Raw genomic sequence first — 14,635 nt, forward strand, 5'->3', positions numbered from 1 at the left:
AGAGAGATGTGTATTCTCGTTATGTTTTGAGTGAGTTTTCACAGTAGAAAAAGAGAGGGAGGGAGGGAGGTTGTTGATGGCAGGAAAAGAAGAAGAGTAAGGAGAGAAAGGCTCCAGTTTAATTTTGTATGAGGTTATAAACATTATTTGTGACTCGTGCATATAAACAACAACTGTAAAATAAAAGTAACATATGATGTCATTATATTATATGAGAGTCAAAGTATACTTTTAAAACCGTTTTGACTTTACTAGTTGATCTAAGCTAGAACCAAATCGAGTTAAAAAAAAGTAGAAAAAGAAAAAACTCTATATGACCTGTCGTGTTGATCTAACAATCTAACAAAACCCGATCAAAAATCCTAGTTATAACTCGTTGAATTTTTTTTTAATTAAAATAATTTCATTTTAATTTTTAACAAAAAAATAATCAGGTTAAAACCAAAAACTTGAGCCTTGAATTGAGACAATTATCAAACCAGATCTAAAAACTAATGCATTAAACTGTCTTATTTCCACATATTTTCTTCGCATTATTTTTTTTATTGTGCTAAAAACCCAAAAAAATAAAAACTAAGAAATATTTTCTTTTACAAACCAAAGCACGTCTTAAATCATTTTTAACCATTAAAGACAAGTGGTCGCACTCCCACTGTAGTAGCTATGCTGTAAACACCGCACCGTTTCAGTCCAACAAAAAAACACTTTTCCCTAAAATCCAAATAATAAAAAAACAAATCCTTGCACCTTTCTCATTTTATGTATATATATATACACACACGCTAGAGCAGTTCCCTCCTTTCTCAAGAGCCTCTCTCTCTAGAGAAAATACAAGATAATGGCTTCTCTCTTTAGAGAGCTCTCGTTAGGCCACTCTAAGAGAGATTCCATCCCACCACAGCTTAAGCCACCGCCATTATCCATAATGCTCTCTAAACCCACTATCACCACTACTGATATCGGCTCCCCACTAGGCCAACTCTCCGATTCGGACCTCCGGTCCACCGCTTACGAGATCTTCGTCGCCGTTTTTCGTACTTCCTCCGGCAAGCCCTTAACTTACATTCCCAACTCCAATTCTGACTCACCTACCAACCACTCGACTCACTCCCCTAACTCGCCTGCTTTGCAAAGCTCGCTCACCTATGCTGCTGCTAGCAAAATGAAGAAAGCTTTGGGGCTGAAGTCTCCCGGTTCGGGTTCTAAGAAGATTCCGGGGTCGGGTCAGGGGAAGATAAGGAGAGGTTTGACCGTTGGTGAGTTGATGCGGGCTCAAATGCGGGTCAGTGAGACTGTGGACTCTAGGATTAGAAGGGCTTTGTTGAGGATTGCTGCCGGTCAGGTTAGATTTTATTCAATTTGTTTTTTTTTTCTTTTTTAGTTTGATTTTGATTTTCCAGTTCCCCCCGCTGTTTTGTTGGTTTTTTTAAAGAAGTCTGTCTTTTTTGTTTTTTTTTTTTTCCCCTGTGTTCTGTTGAATCTTTTGATCTGGTAAAGCTCGATTCTTTGTTGGATAATTAGTGTCGATCATGATTGTTGGTGTCGTAAAGGAAAACTTTAAGCTCTAAATTATGGTTAATCAAATGAGAATTAGTAATGTAGTTTTATGGTGATTCTTTTCTCTCTTTTTTCTACAGAAAGATAAGTTTCTGAAAATTTGTAGCTCTAGGATTTTTTTATTTGTCAATGTGCCATAATGGGGTTTTCAGTGTAGAATTTCTTAACTTTGTGTTGTTTGTCTGAATTTAATAGTTTGATTGATATGAATTATTGAGCAATCTTCGAAGTTTATCCAAGTGTGGTTTCCTTTGCTTATGGTGTTTATATATATATATATATATATATATAGTTTATTATTGTTAAAATGAGCTATCATTTTACTAATTACTATGTACTCGTGGATTGTAATGCATTTGATGACCGCTTTGTATCATGCTGGTATGTTGAGCCTTTTTGTAGTTTGTTTAGCTGAGGTAGCATTTGACTACAGGCATGTTCATGGCTATTATGGAGCCCTATTAATGTGCTTGTTACAGGTTGGAAGGAGAATTGAGTCGATTGTTCTTCCACTAGAGCTACTACAGCAGCTCAAGCTTTTGGATTTTACTGATAAACAAGAATATGAAATGTGGCAGAAGAGAACCATGAAAGTTCTTGAGGCTGGACTTCTTTTGCATCCCCATGTGCCACTTGATAAGTCAAATCCTACTTCACAGCGGCTGCAGCAAATTATCCATGGAGCTATGGATAGGCCTATAGAGACTGGAAAGAATAACGAGTCCATGCAAGTGCTTCGCAGTGCTGTTATGTCACTAGCAAGTAGATCTGATGGGTCTCTCTCAGAGATATGCCACTGGGCTGATGGGATTCCATTGAATCTTCGACTCTATGAAATGCTTTTACAAGCCTGCTTTGATGTTAATGATGAAACATCTATAATTGATGAAATTGATGAACTGATGGAACACATAAAGAAGACTTGGACAATCCTTGGAATGAATCAAATGCTCCACAATCTTTGCTTCACATGGGTTTTATTTCACCGTTTTGTTGCAACTGGAGAAACGGATCTGCTTGATGCAGCTGATGGTCAGCTAGCAGAAGTTGCAAAAGATGCGAAGACAACAAAGGATCCACAATGCTCCAAGATTTTGAGTTCTACATTGAGTTCAATATTGGGATGGGCAGAGAAAAGACTCCTCGCTTATCACGACACTTTTGACAGGGGGAATGCTGAGACCATGCAGGGCATTGTTTCTCTAGGGGTGTTGGCAGCCAAGGTTTTGATTGAGGATATATCTAATGAGTATCGCAGAAAGAGAAAAAGTGAAGTAGATGTGGCTCGTACCAGGATTGAAACTTACATCAGATCATCACTACGCACTGCTTTTGCTCAAGTAAGTCTTTGCAACCTATTCGATAGACATGAGACATGAGAGCCATAATTCTCAATGACCTTGCTCTCATTTATAGTATGAGAGCACTTGCTATCTCTACACTGCATGAACCTTTAGGAATGGGATTCAGAATGCAGTGCTGAAGTGTTGTGTACTTGGTCAGCACCTTATAATAGTTAGAGAGCTTATGAAGGATTGAGGAACTTGTTACATCGCTTTTCTTTGAAGATCTGCTCTTCTTTTTTTATTATTTCTTTTTCTTTCCCCCATGGTTGATCAATATCTTAATGTGTGTGACTACTTAGCATAAAGAATGGAATAAAGGCTTCCTTTTCCTTAAAAATAAATAAAATTCAAATGTCTGTTATATATCTTTATATAAATTTCAAAAAAGATTTCTTTTGGTGGCTTTATATTTTCTCAAGATGAGCATATGCAATATATCTTTATATTGGCTATTCAAATTGGGTTAAGATAGCTGTCAAGAGATCAACTTAGTGCTACCTGTGATGAGCATAGTTTAAGCTCAAATTAAGTGTGATCTCATAAACAAAAGCTAGCCTCCAAGTAAATTTTTTATTTTCATGAGCTGCTCCCGAACACTATAATTGCATTGAGAGAGATGGAGAGATGCATCTATGTTTATATCAGTTCTCTTGGCTGGCTAGATGACTGTTTTATTTGGCATAAAATTAGAGAATGGAGAAAGCAGACTCAAGCCGGAGAGCATCCAAAAACCAGCCAAACCCTCTTCCTATTCTTGCCATCCTTGCAAAGGATGTTGGTGAGTTGGCAGTTAACGAGAAGCAAGTATTTAGTCCAATACTGAAAAGATGGCATCCTTTCTCAGCTGGTGTTGCTGTGGCCACTCTTCATGCTTGCTATGGAAATGAGATAAAACAATTCATATCTAGTATAGTGGAATTAACACCAGATACCGTGCAAGTGCTTAGAGCCGCAGATAAACTGGAGAAAGATCTGGTGCAGATTGCTGTAGAAGATTCAGTGGACAGTGATGATGGTGGGAAGGCAATAATCCGTGAAATGCCTCCTTATGAAGCTGAAGTAGCAATTGCCAATCTGGTGAAAGGATGGATCAAGGCAAGACTAGACAGACTTAAGGAATGGGTTGACAGGAATTTGCAACAAGAGGTACTTGTTGACTTGTTTGTACTGCTGTTTCTGTATTGATTTTTCCATCATTAAATCCACCACTGCACAACCTTGCAGATTTATTCTATTGAATTTGGTGTCAAGTATGTCAACATTGACATGTTTCACTTACTATTGATTATGTCACAATGTTACAAGACTTTCTTGAAAGTTAATCCATTATGCTATTGCAATCTTGGCTTGTAAAAAAGCTAACCTTTTAAGGAGACATACATCGAGGAGGCTAGAGTTGAATGTTGGCAATGAGATATTATGTTTAATTGGATAGTCTGCCCATCACAGTGGTTCTGTTATGACATTTATGATAGTTTGCAGACTTGTGATAGATTTGTGCAAGCATTTTTTTAACCTTCCATGCTATCATATGCACTCATCTGTTGAATTTTCTCCCCAGTACCTGTCAGTTTTGACTGTCCATTCTTTTCTTTGATGTATTTTTCATATGATCTGTTATTACCTTTCCGTGAGCTAACCAGCTTGTTTAGGTCTGGAACCCGCAGGCAAATCAAGAAGGATACACTCCATCTGCTGTTGAAGTTTTGCGGATTATTGATGAAACTTTGGATGCATATTTTCAGCTGCCAATACCAATGCATCCAGCACTGCTACCTGACTTGATGGCTGGTCTTGACAGATGCCTTCAGTATTATGCAACCAAGGCAAAATCTGGCTGTGGTAAATGTTTGCAAAGCTCAAATATGTCCATGGCTTCAGTTTCTTGAGTTTCTAACAACTGCAATCAATCTGTCTGATTTGTAGGATCACGAAATACATATGTTCCAAATATGCCAGCATTGACCAGATGTACAGCAGGATCAAAGTTTGCATGGAAGAAGAAAGATAAGTTACCAAACACTCAGAAGAGAAATTCACAGGTTGTGACAATGAACGGAGATAATTCCTATGGAGTGCCCCAGCTCTGTGTTCGTATAAATACTTTGCACAGAATCCGATCAGAGTTGGATGTATTAGAGAAGAGAATAATAACCCATTTGAGGAACTCAGAATCTGCTCATGCAGAAGACTTTACAAATGGTTTGGCAAAAAAGTTTGAACTAACACCAGCTGCTTGTATAGAAGGAGTTCAACAACTAAGCGAGGCTGTTGCTTACAAAATCATTTTCCATGACTTGAGTCATGTTTTGTGGGATGGTTTGTATGTTGGAGAGCCATCATCTTCTAGGATTGAACCCTTTACCCAGGAGCTTGAGCGGAATTTGCTGATCATTTCAAACACAATACATGAAAGAGTTCGGACACGAATTGTTACCGACATAATGAGAGCTTCCTTTGATGGATTCCTGTTTGTTTTGCTTGCGGGAGGCCCTTCTCGTGCTTTCACGCTCCAGGACTCTCAGATCATAGAGGATGATTTCAATTCCCTTAAAGATCTATTTTGGGCCAATGGGGATGGCCTGCCCGCCGATTTGATAGACAAGTTTTCGACCACAGTCAGAAGTATCCTTCCCCTTCTCAAAACAGATACAGAGAGTCTAGTTGAGCGTTACAGACGTGTAACCTTGGAGACATATGGCTCTTCTGCCAGGTCTAAACTTCCATTACCTCCAACTTCAGGGCAGTGGAATCCTACTGACCCAAACTCGCTTCTCCGTGTGTTGTGTTACCGGAATGACGAAGCAGCATCAAAGTTTCTCAAGAAAAACTACAATTTACCCAAGAAACTGTAACACACTGAGGTGATGTACATGGTAACTAAGCAGGCCTTGTCCTGTGGTTCTACTTGTCTTTGGCGAAGATGACCCGAACAAATTCCTCCCTGTGGAACAAGTAGGACTGCAGTTGAACTTGTATAGTACTCTGTCAGTTAATTCCAGTCGCTCTTTACCAGGATCAGCTAATCCAGAGTGAAGAAAAATTGATAGGGGATGAGTCTTGCCAAGCTTGCTTGGTGGGCAAAATGGCAGAAGATCCAGGACAATTTATTTGACTAGCTCACCAGATTTCTTCAGCCCTACAAAAATTTTTTTGTCTATTCTCTGCTGCATTTTTTCTTTGACCTTGCCGAGGTTCTTTTTTTCTCTCGATAAATTCAATGTTAGCGAGTAGTAGTTCATTAAACGGTGCAGTCCTGGTATAGCTTCATTATCTCGATTGTAGTGTATTCTTTTGTTTCATTGGTTGATTTGTCCTGTTCCTGTTTGTTCTCCCTCTCATATCTCTCCTTCTCCAACAGCATTTCTTACCTATATCTCATCTTAAACTCAACACTCCCTCCATCTTTCCTTGCCACTCGAATTGGCTAGCCGTCAAGACCACCAAACTATTTTCTGCACAAAATAGTCCAATTCAGTGCTCGGAAGTTTTTTTTTTTTTTAAAAAAAGAAAACTTGGAATGCGCAAATGCTGAGCATGAGGGCACACAAATGCTTGTTCAGGCGGCGTAGTGCATCACTCGAATGTGATGGAAGGATCATGATTGCATCGGAAACGAATACTCCGGTAGTAGAAGAAACCATCAGGTTCAAACTTAGGTCATTTGCATTTCTTCAAGCATGCCATTATACAACAATAGTTGAAATTTCTCCATGGCAACCCATCATCGATACAACTCAGATGAAAACTTCAATGGCGGAGATTTGTTAGCATCTGGGCGCCTCCTTTTCTGCTAAACAGAGACTTGTAATGCAATCCTGCAAAAAGATGTGAAGTTCGATGTCTGCAGCCTTCTCAAAGTAAAACTTCTAGAAAGAGTGGTTTCTCTTGTGAAACATTGGCTATGCAAAACCTTAAACAAACATGTTACACAAGCATGTACAGAATTCCAAATCCACCATCGACATTCGACATTCCTTTGAAATGATGGTGATCATGTGGCTTGAATGCTTGGTCACCAGGAAAAATAGATAAGGTAGCCAAACGTACTGTGCATTAACATCTTCATGCATGTCAAAAACAAAGCATCACTGTTCTTCTAAGATGGCACGCCCAAGATTTGTAGCAAGGGCCAGCCTAACAGAGTCTAATGCCTCCGCTGGCAAGTCAGTGGCAACAACGCCTGGACGCAGGCTTGCCATGGACAATTCTTGCAGTTTATTCAACAAAAGGTTCGTTTGAGAGACATTTAGCAAAGGTCGCCCTTGCCAGCTAAGCAGTGTCAACTGCAATAAAGAACCATCAACTAGCAATTAGTCCGGCATGCATGAATTCTCAATTAATCATATGCACATTCTGTAACACAAAAACCTACTGTTAAAATATATCAAACAAAATTTCAAACTCAACAAGAAATTGAGATAAAATAAATATGGTTAGCCTGCTCAATATTGAAAACCTGCAAAAAAATGTAATCTGGCAATTACATTGAAAAAAATCCAGACCAGTTGCAATATATGGAAATTCCAAGGCATGCACAGAATAAACTTCTACAATACACTGCACTGTTTGCTATCTCAGATATTATTTATTCTGTGTATTGTAGCAAATAATATCTGAGGCAAGACTTTAGGCAAAAAGTTCCTGCAGGCAAGTGAACAGTGCAATAAAACTGCACTGTTCACTATTTTTTAGTGAACAGAGTATGCAATACACTGTTCATGTTAATTACACTGTTCATTGAACAGTGCAATTAACATGAACAGTTACAGAAAAAACATCACAACGCAGTATTGGCCCACGTCCGGAAAGTGTTTTCCAAGAATTAAAAGCGGAAAACACTTTCCTTATGTTAAACTTAAACTTTTCCTTTGACAATTGAATTTCCTTTGACTCACTTTCCATGTATTTGACAAACATGGGAAAGTGAGGAAAATGGTTTCCAGGAAAGTGTATTTGCCTAAGGCCCCGTTTGTTTCCAGGAATTCACTTTCTAGAAACCATTTTCCTCACTTTCCCATGTTTGGCAAATACATGGAAAGTGAGTCAAAGGAAATTCAATTCCGGTCAAATGAAAAGTTTTAAGTTTAACATAAGGAAAGTGTTTTCCGGTTTTAATTCTTGGAAAACACTTTCCGGATGTGGGCCAATACTGCGTTGTGATGTTTTTTATGTAACTGTTCATGCTAATTGCACTGTTCAATGAACAGTGCAATTAACATGATTGCATACTCTATTCACTAAAAATAGTGAACAGTGCAGTTTTAGTGCACTGTTCACTTGCCTGCAGGAACTTTTTTTTTTTTAAGTGCTATTTTTTTAACATTTAAAAAAATATATAGTTTAGAGTGAATTTTATACCTTAATATTTTATCAATTTTATTACATGCTAAAAATATTATTAAAACTATAGTTTTTATCGGATGTATTTCGTACGTAATGAAATTATAAATGGTTTCATAGAATAGTAAAAAATATTTCACAAGCTTATTTCTTTATAATATGATATGATATATATAGTTATATTTTATAAAATAAGCTATGTATGAATATATAATATATAAAAAAAAATTCATCATTATACATTTTAGATTTTTTTTTTTTATTGTAAGTGATTAAATATTTTATATATATTAGATAAATTTGAAAAAAAAATATTAATAAATTATTTTCCAGTTCATTTTCCATAATACAACCAAATACTGGAAAGTGTTTTCCATAACACTATCAAACATCGGAAAATACTTTTCCGGAATTCACTTTCCCCGGAATTCATTTTCCAAAAGGAATTCACTTTACTGCAAACAAACGGGACCATGTTAGAGGGAGGAAAGGAGAAAAAGCTTACAGAATCATAAAGAAGAGGCAGCCAGAAACGTTGAGGAGTAGAAGGGTTCTTCATAAGCTGCACATTCACAAAACAGAAACTAATAAAAAACCAAACCTTGCAACATATATTTTATTAAAAAAAAAACTCCATCCAAACAGGAGATCCGAGATACCAATGCGTGTACTGCAAAATCACAGCTTATTGCTGCTTGTGCAACCACTTCATATTTCAACAAGTGCACTACATTACAAGATCCAGGGTCTTCAGAATTTGTAGATTGTATTGACTGATGCACATCAATAGGATAGAAAGTTTGTTTATTAAACATACCAACATGAGCAAGTCAGAAGCATGCCGAGCAGCATCTGGAGTTTTCCTATCACAAACCTGCTGTAGCAATTTCTTGAAATCCCTATACCTGTGACACATCTAGTTTTAGAACCAAGATTGAAAATGAAAAGAAAAAAAGAAATGGAAATGAAGAAGGGAGGATTATGATCACTGCTGAATTAGAGAAAACTTATACTTGTGCAGAAACTCAAGATTCCCAGCAGGCTTTGATTCCGAACCCAACAATTCAATTAAACCCTCCCATTGCTGTATAGACAAACAATATGAAAAAAAAAGAAATTAACAAGGTTATTATCATTATTATTATTATTATTATTATTATTATTATTATTATTATTATTATTATAGCTCAAGTAATTTAGCATTGGCTGGCTGATCAAATCAATGATTGCAATGACAACCACCTTGAAGCTTTCACCAGAGATTGACTTTCCAACAGAATCAAACAACTGCTGGGCAATCTTGTTAAGGAGAAATTCATCCCGAGCTTGCTGAAGCCAGAAAACTCCCAAACCTTTCCTACCATGCTTCCAGTGGTACACTCCAGCAATCTATACACAATTATTAAATTTGTTAGTATAAATGCCCATGTACCTAAAGTCTTGCAATACTCAGGAGAATCTGGCACTAAAAGACTTCTGCGTGTATACAATATAACGTGTTTAAGTTTCACTATAAACAAAAGCTACAGGCAGAGAATTCACTGAGCTCAAAGATACAAGACTTTTGGTGTATTCATACATAAATAAAATCGGGGATGTGTTTTAAGATTTCATATACCTTCATAATGTTTGAGCTGACATGGTCGAGTTCATACAGACGGCAAATTTCTAAATTCTGCAGGCAGACACATAAATGTCTATCAATCAAAGATTTAAACATCAACTATAAATGCATCCAAAAAATTGACACAGGGATGACACTTCAAGATGAACCAATTACCTTAAGCAACAATTGATTGTGTTGGGCAGGCTGCCTGTATAATAAAACCTCCAACAAACTCATTCCTTGCCTCATACACGATGTCAAGTAAACAGGAGCAATCTGCAGGCAGAAGAGAATTGAATTAAGAGATACTAGACAAAATAGGAACGGGTAAATTACTGCCAGGGTAATTACACAAAAAGGAGCAGTTAATAAGGACAAAAATAAGACAAAACAGTGCCTAAAAAATGAGCAATAGAACAGATAGAATATCAACCTCCACACTTCATATTCAAGAACCTTATACCTTGAAAAGTACACAACCAGGAACTTTAAGGTTGAATCCCAAAGTAATTGGGTTGGCCCTCTCCAAGAACAGGCATAATTTATTATTTGTTTTTAACTGAAACTGAATTTCTAAATGCAATGAGGTAATAGAAAGTAAATTGAAGTTAAACATCTCCTAGCATAAGGATAAATGAAAGGACATTTGAGTTTCTTTTTTATCCAAACAGGTCAGATCTACTTTTGCATCAAAATAGATTGTGTTGGAGCTCCTTCATGACAGCCCATGCTAGATGTCAAAGTTATACCATTGTTTAGATACAATTCTGCCTCTTCTACAAGATTTCAAATTTGTGAATGATTTATTCTTGAGCTCAGTTCCAATTGTGTACTAAATTGCATATCCTTCTCCTTAAATCCTACTTTTGTATATATTCAAATATACTGTACATTCCGTATTCATTACACAAGTTAGTTTGGATTCAAGGATCTCAAGTATGAAATATTATGTACTGATCTACTACTTGTATTAAAACTAACCTTCTAGCATAATCTGTCATTATTACAAAGGATTTAATTAGCATGCCATGATTCAAGCAGTTTGCACTTACTTGCCAAGTCAAGAAGTGAGAAGTTAGAACTTGAGCATAGACAAGACGATGGAGCTCTTCCATACTTATTCCCCCTATGTCATCATGCTCCTTGTGTAAAAGAATATCTGCTTGGTCACTCCTAGCAGTCAATAACTCTATGGCATGAGTCACCATCCTGTTGAAAAGTCATCAAAATATAGTTTAAAAGGGTTGTTTGGTAGAAGTTTTCTTAAAAGACAATAAAATAAGCTTCTACATGTTGAACCAAAATGAGGATGGAGAGAAAATTAATAAAACTACCAAGGACCAAACCCTCTTGAGCATTCAGCCAATACAACCTGCAAATGTTTGAAAACTCAGAGAGTTAATAAGAAAAAGAACAAAAGGGAGTAAAACAATGGACAATACAACCTAGCAGTTTCAGATCCAAATAGCTCACCTCAGTATTTTCCCCAATAATTCCAATTATTAGCCGCAGCAGCTTATGTGGACTAGACATTGGTTTCATCTCAATGCATTTCTGAGCTAGGTTGTACATGCTTTCAAACCCCTGACCCAAGAAAAGAATTAAATGGAATCTCAAATCTTGCAAAAAGATAAAAAAATCATCAGCAGCATAGGATTAAGACACAAATAATTCAATAAACTTAAAGAATAGTAAATATGCACTTACAACAGTGAATGGCCTTATGAACAGGAAGTGAGATATATACAGCTCTATCCAATGGGATGTTGCAGTGCAGAGAATCCTGATGCTTCCCAGCATGATCTGGATCAGATTTTTCAAGCCCTCCCTGGTTTGACGGTGATCGCATAGAACCCAGAATGCACTGGAATCCAGCTTAGTTATTTGTTCTCGCCATTTCTCCCATGCCTAGAAAATAAAAGATACTAAGCAACATGGTTATGAAAATAACCATATATATATATAGGAAAAGAAGATAGAAAGATTCAAATATAATACTAAAATGCACAAGTACCTTCACAAAATCAGGTTTGGCTTTAAAGCATTCACCTAATTTTCCATTTTTTAATTCTGGACGCATGCGTGGCATCATTGAAATTAGAACAGCTACAGTCTCAACTAGCCCATTCTCTGTCTGCTCAATAACAGAAAAACACACAGGACTTAAAATGCAACTGTGAAAACAGATGCATGGATACCAAGGAATCTTCATTTTGATAAAGATTCACATAATGAATCATGAAGCACAAAACTCAACCTAAAAATGAAACCCAAACAACTTATGCTGGTTGGTTAAAAAAAAAATCAAGGACAAAACATTGTAAAATTCCTCAAATTGTAATATATCAGCTCAATCATCAAATGTATGGTTATTACATGTTTATGGACAGACATAAACTCCACATATGTCAAATAAAGACGCTCTCAAGCAAAGAGGTTTATATTAAATGAACAGTTAAGATTTTAATGTCAATTGACATTTACAGACTAACCAATACTTCGCCAGGCAAGCAAAAACAGTCACTAAAAATAGCATCCTTCTCAAGGTGACAATCTAAAAGGCATAAAATGTTTGCAGAAAATGAAATTTAAGAATAATTTTCAAACAGTGTGCACATATTCAATCAATCATCATTAAATTCTTACCAACCTCTCTAAGGCCAATCTGATCCAGTTGATAAGATCCATGCAAGCGCAAAAGTTTCACCTGCAAGAAAAAAACATTAAGTCCTGCATTAAAACATTTGTCATCATTTCATTGCCTATAAGAGGAACTATACCACTCAACATACTACAGGAAAGACTGGACCCAAGACCACTTTACCACAATCTCTAGCCAACCAACTGCTAGTGCAGATGATATCACCTCCCAATATTTAGGATCATCTTCAATGACCTGCATAGAGCAATCATATAAGATCTGATATTCAAAAGAGAAAAAAGTGAGTTCACATAGGTTTTGACCTTGGATATAATAAATGTCAAATAAGTTGCACAAAAGTCCAATCTAAGAATTGATTCAATTGAACATATGCAACCAAATTTCACCTCATTTCAACATTTTAAGCTGGAGAGGCTTGCCAAACATCCAGCATTCCCATAGATAGTAGACAGAAATAGACTCGAGCTCCATTCATGGACAACCCAATACAGAGAAAACTTTATGCACTAACAGGATTACATTAAGCAATATTGCTTGCCACCTTTCCCAATCATGATATTGCAAAATCAATTTCAGATCATATGACAGCATAAGTTTAACATTTACGCTCACAAATTTATTAGAAACTTGGCTAAGCAAAGAAAAAAATCAAACTGTTTAATAGAACTTGAAAAACAAAATCCAGAACATAATCAAACCTGTAAGGTAACTAGTGTCCCTTGAAACTCCACAAGTTTTGAATGAACAGCTGGCTGGTCACCTGATAACAGGCAATCATAATCCTGGCAAAACCAGCAAGAATAAGAACAGCAGAATTAACAAAAGGGTTCGATCAAACACAACCCCCAAAATATCACACAAGATAGAAAGCATAAATGATCATTACAGCCAACCAATCGACAAGGCGTTCTGGCAACCAACTCTGACATAATTTGTCTGCATAAAACATTTCCATCAGCTCCCATGCTGCCTTTAAGCTCGTTGGTTCCTCACCTTTCTACACAAAATGATTCACTTAATTAAACAATCAACCACTAATTCTAAACTCTAAATAAATAACAATTGCGCCAAGGAAACTTCACCTTTAAAACTTCTTTAGGATCTTCAATTAAAGGATTATAATTTGACTTCGGATTCCCAAGTAGTTCTTTTATGTCCTTGCTGTACTCCATTACATACTCCCACCTAAAGAAAATAATTTATCTCATTTTTTACTAAAAATAATTCAATAAATAAACATAAATACTTTAAAAACAACAATTCAAAACTTGCCAGTCAAGGTGAAATGGAGAGGGACTTGATTGTAATTTAGATAAAATTGAAGCTGAATTCTTGCGACTTTGAAGGAGCGCGAAGGGCGTAACAGAGCCGTAGGCAATGCGCCTCCACTGCGCTGGTTCTCTGACGTCGGCGGCTCCGCTGTCGAGATTTACCTCCACAACTTTTCCCCCAATTTCTCCGTCGGAGTCGGAATTGGAAGGCGGGTTACGGAGTAATGACACGCGAAGATTGTTTCCTCGGGCCCAGGAGATTGAGACGCGAGAGATTGGAGGTTTTAGGCCGTGGTGAAGCGGGTACACCACGGCGATTTCAGTGTCTGGCACGAATGGGACTAACTCGCCACCGCTGGCAGAAGCCGCAGAATCCGCTGCGACGTCAGGCATTTCGATAGAGGAGTAACGGAAATGATGGAGAAGTAACGATCTAGGGTTCTGGAGGGGTTTTGGAAGGAAAGCAGGACTGAGTGACTGTTATTTTATCAGTTTGCTTCATGTGTAATAAACGCAGCGTTTTTATCTACCCGTGGTTTTTCTATTACGAAAACCTATAAATTGGATCCACCATCTAAAAATTTTATCGACTAAAGTCCTAAATGATCCCTGCCTGTGCCTTTGCCTTTGCCTTCACTAAAATATCATAATTAATTTTCAATATTCCATATAACAAATATATTAAAAGACATGAGAGATGCACTTTAGCTATCCTCGTATTTCTTTTATTCATCACTGGTGATTATTTTGTCCTTTTCATAAAAAAAAAAATAGATGCCTCAAGATATTTTGGTATTTTCACATTATATATAAGTTATTACAGTTTATTTGATGGTATTTTTATCTATTC

At 36.8% G+C, this 14,635-nt stretch overlaps 2 protein-coding genes across 3 annotated transcripts; one reads left to right on the forward strand and one right to left on the reverse strand.

Moving 5' to 3' along the window:
- The first annotated feature begins 793 nt into the window (after positions 1-793).
- Positions 794-5,847, forward strand: LOC118053665 (protein unc-13 homolog). 2 transcript variants are annotated; one of them, XM_035064976.2, is made up of 5 exons: positions 794-1,342; positions 2,037-2,897; positions 3,594-4,049; positions 4,556-4,745; positions 4,830-5,847. In XM_035064976.2, the coding sequence occupies exons 1-5, from the start codon at positions 839-841 to the stop codon at positions 5,756-5,758; spliced, it is 2,940 nt and encodes a 979-aa protein (XP_034920867.1). In that variant the 5' UTR covers positions 794-838; the 3' UTR covers positions 5,759-5,847. The 2 variants fall into 2 exon arrangements, with proteins under 2 accessions (XP_034920867.1, XP_034920868.1); XM_035064977.2 differs by having other exon boundaries at positions 4,571-4,745.
- Positions 5,848-6,409: 562 nt separating this feature from the next.
- Positions 6,410-14,346, reverse strand: LOC118053666 (nuclear pore complex protein NUP85). Its single transcript, XM_035064979.2, has 18 exons — positions 13,787-14,346; positions 13,597-13,699; positions 13,401-13,511; positions 13,213-13,296; positions 12,677-12,748; positions 12,503-12,559; positions 11,867-11,986; positions 11,560-11,760; positions 11,326-11,436; positions 11,187-11,224; positions 10,905-11,061; positions 10,027-10,128; positions 9,865-9,921; positions 9,489-9,635; positions 9,260-9,330; positions 9,064-9,151; positions 8,752-8,808; positions 6,410-7,189 (listed from the first exon to the last, which is right to left on the reverse strand). The coding sequence occupies exons 1-18, from the start codon at positions 14,176-14,178 to the stop codon at positions 6,992-6,994; spliced, it is 2,166 nt and encodes a 721-aa protein (XP_034920870.1). The 5' UTR covers positions 14,179-14,346; the 3' UTR covers positions 6,410-6,991.
- Between the last annotated feature and the right edge of the window lie 289 nt (positions 14,347-14,635).

The sequence above is a fragment of the Populus alba genome, chromosome 18, assembly GCF_005239225.2.
Source record: "Populus alba chromosome 18, ASM523922v2, whole genome shotgun sequence".
Lineage (NCBI taxonomy): Eukaryota > Viridiplantae > Streptophyta > Magnoliopsida > Malpighiales > Salicaceae > Populus > Populus alba.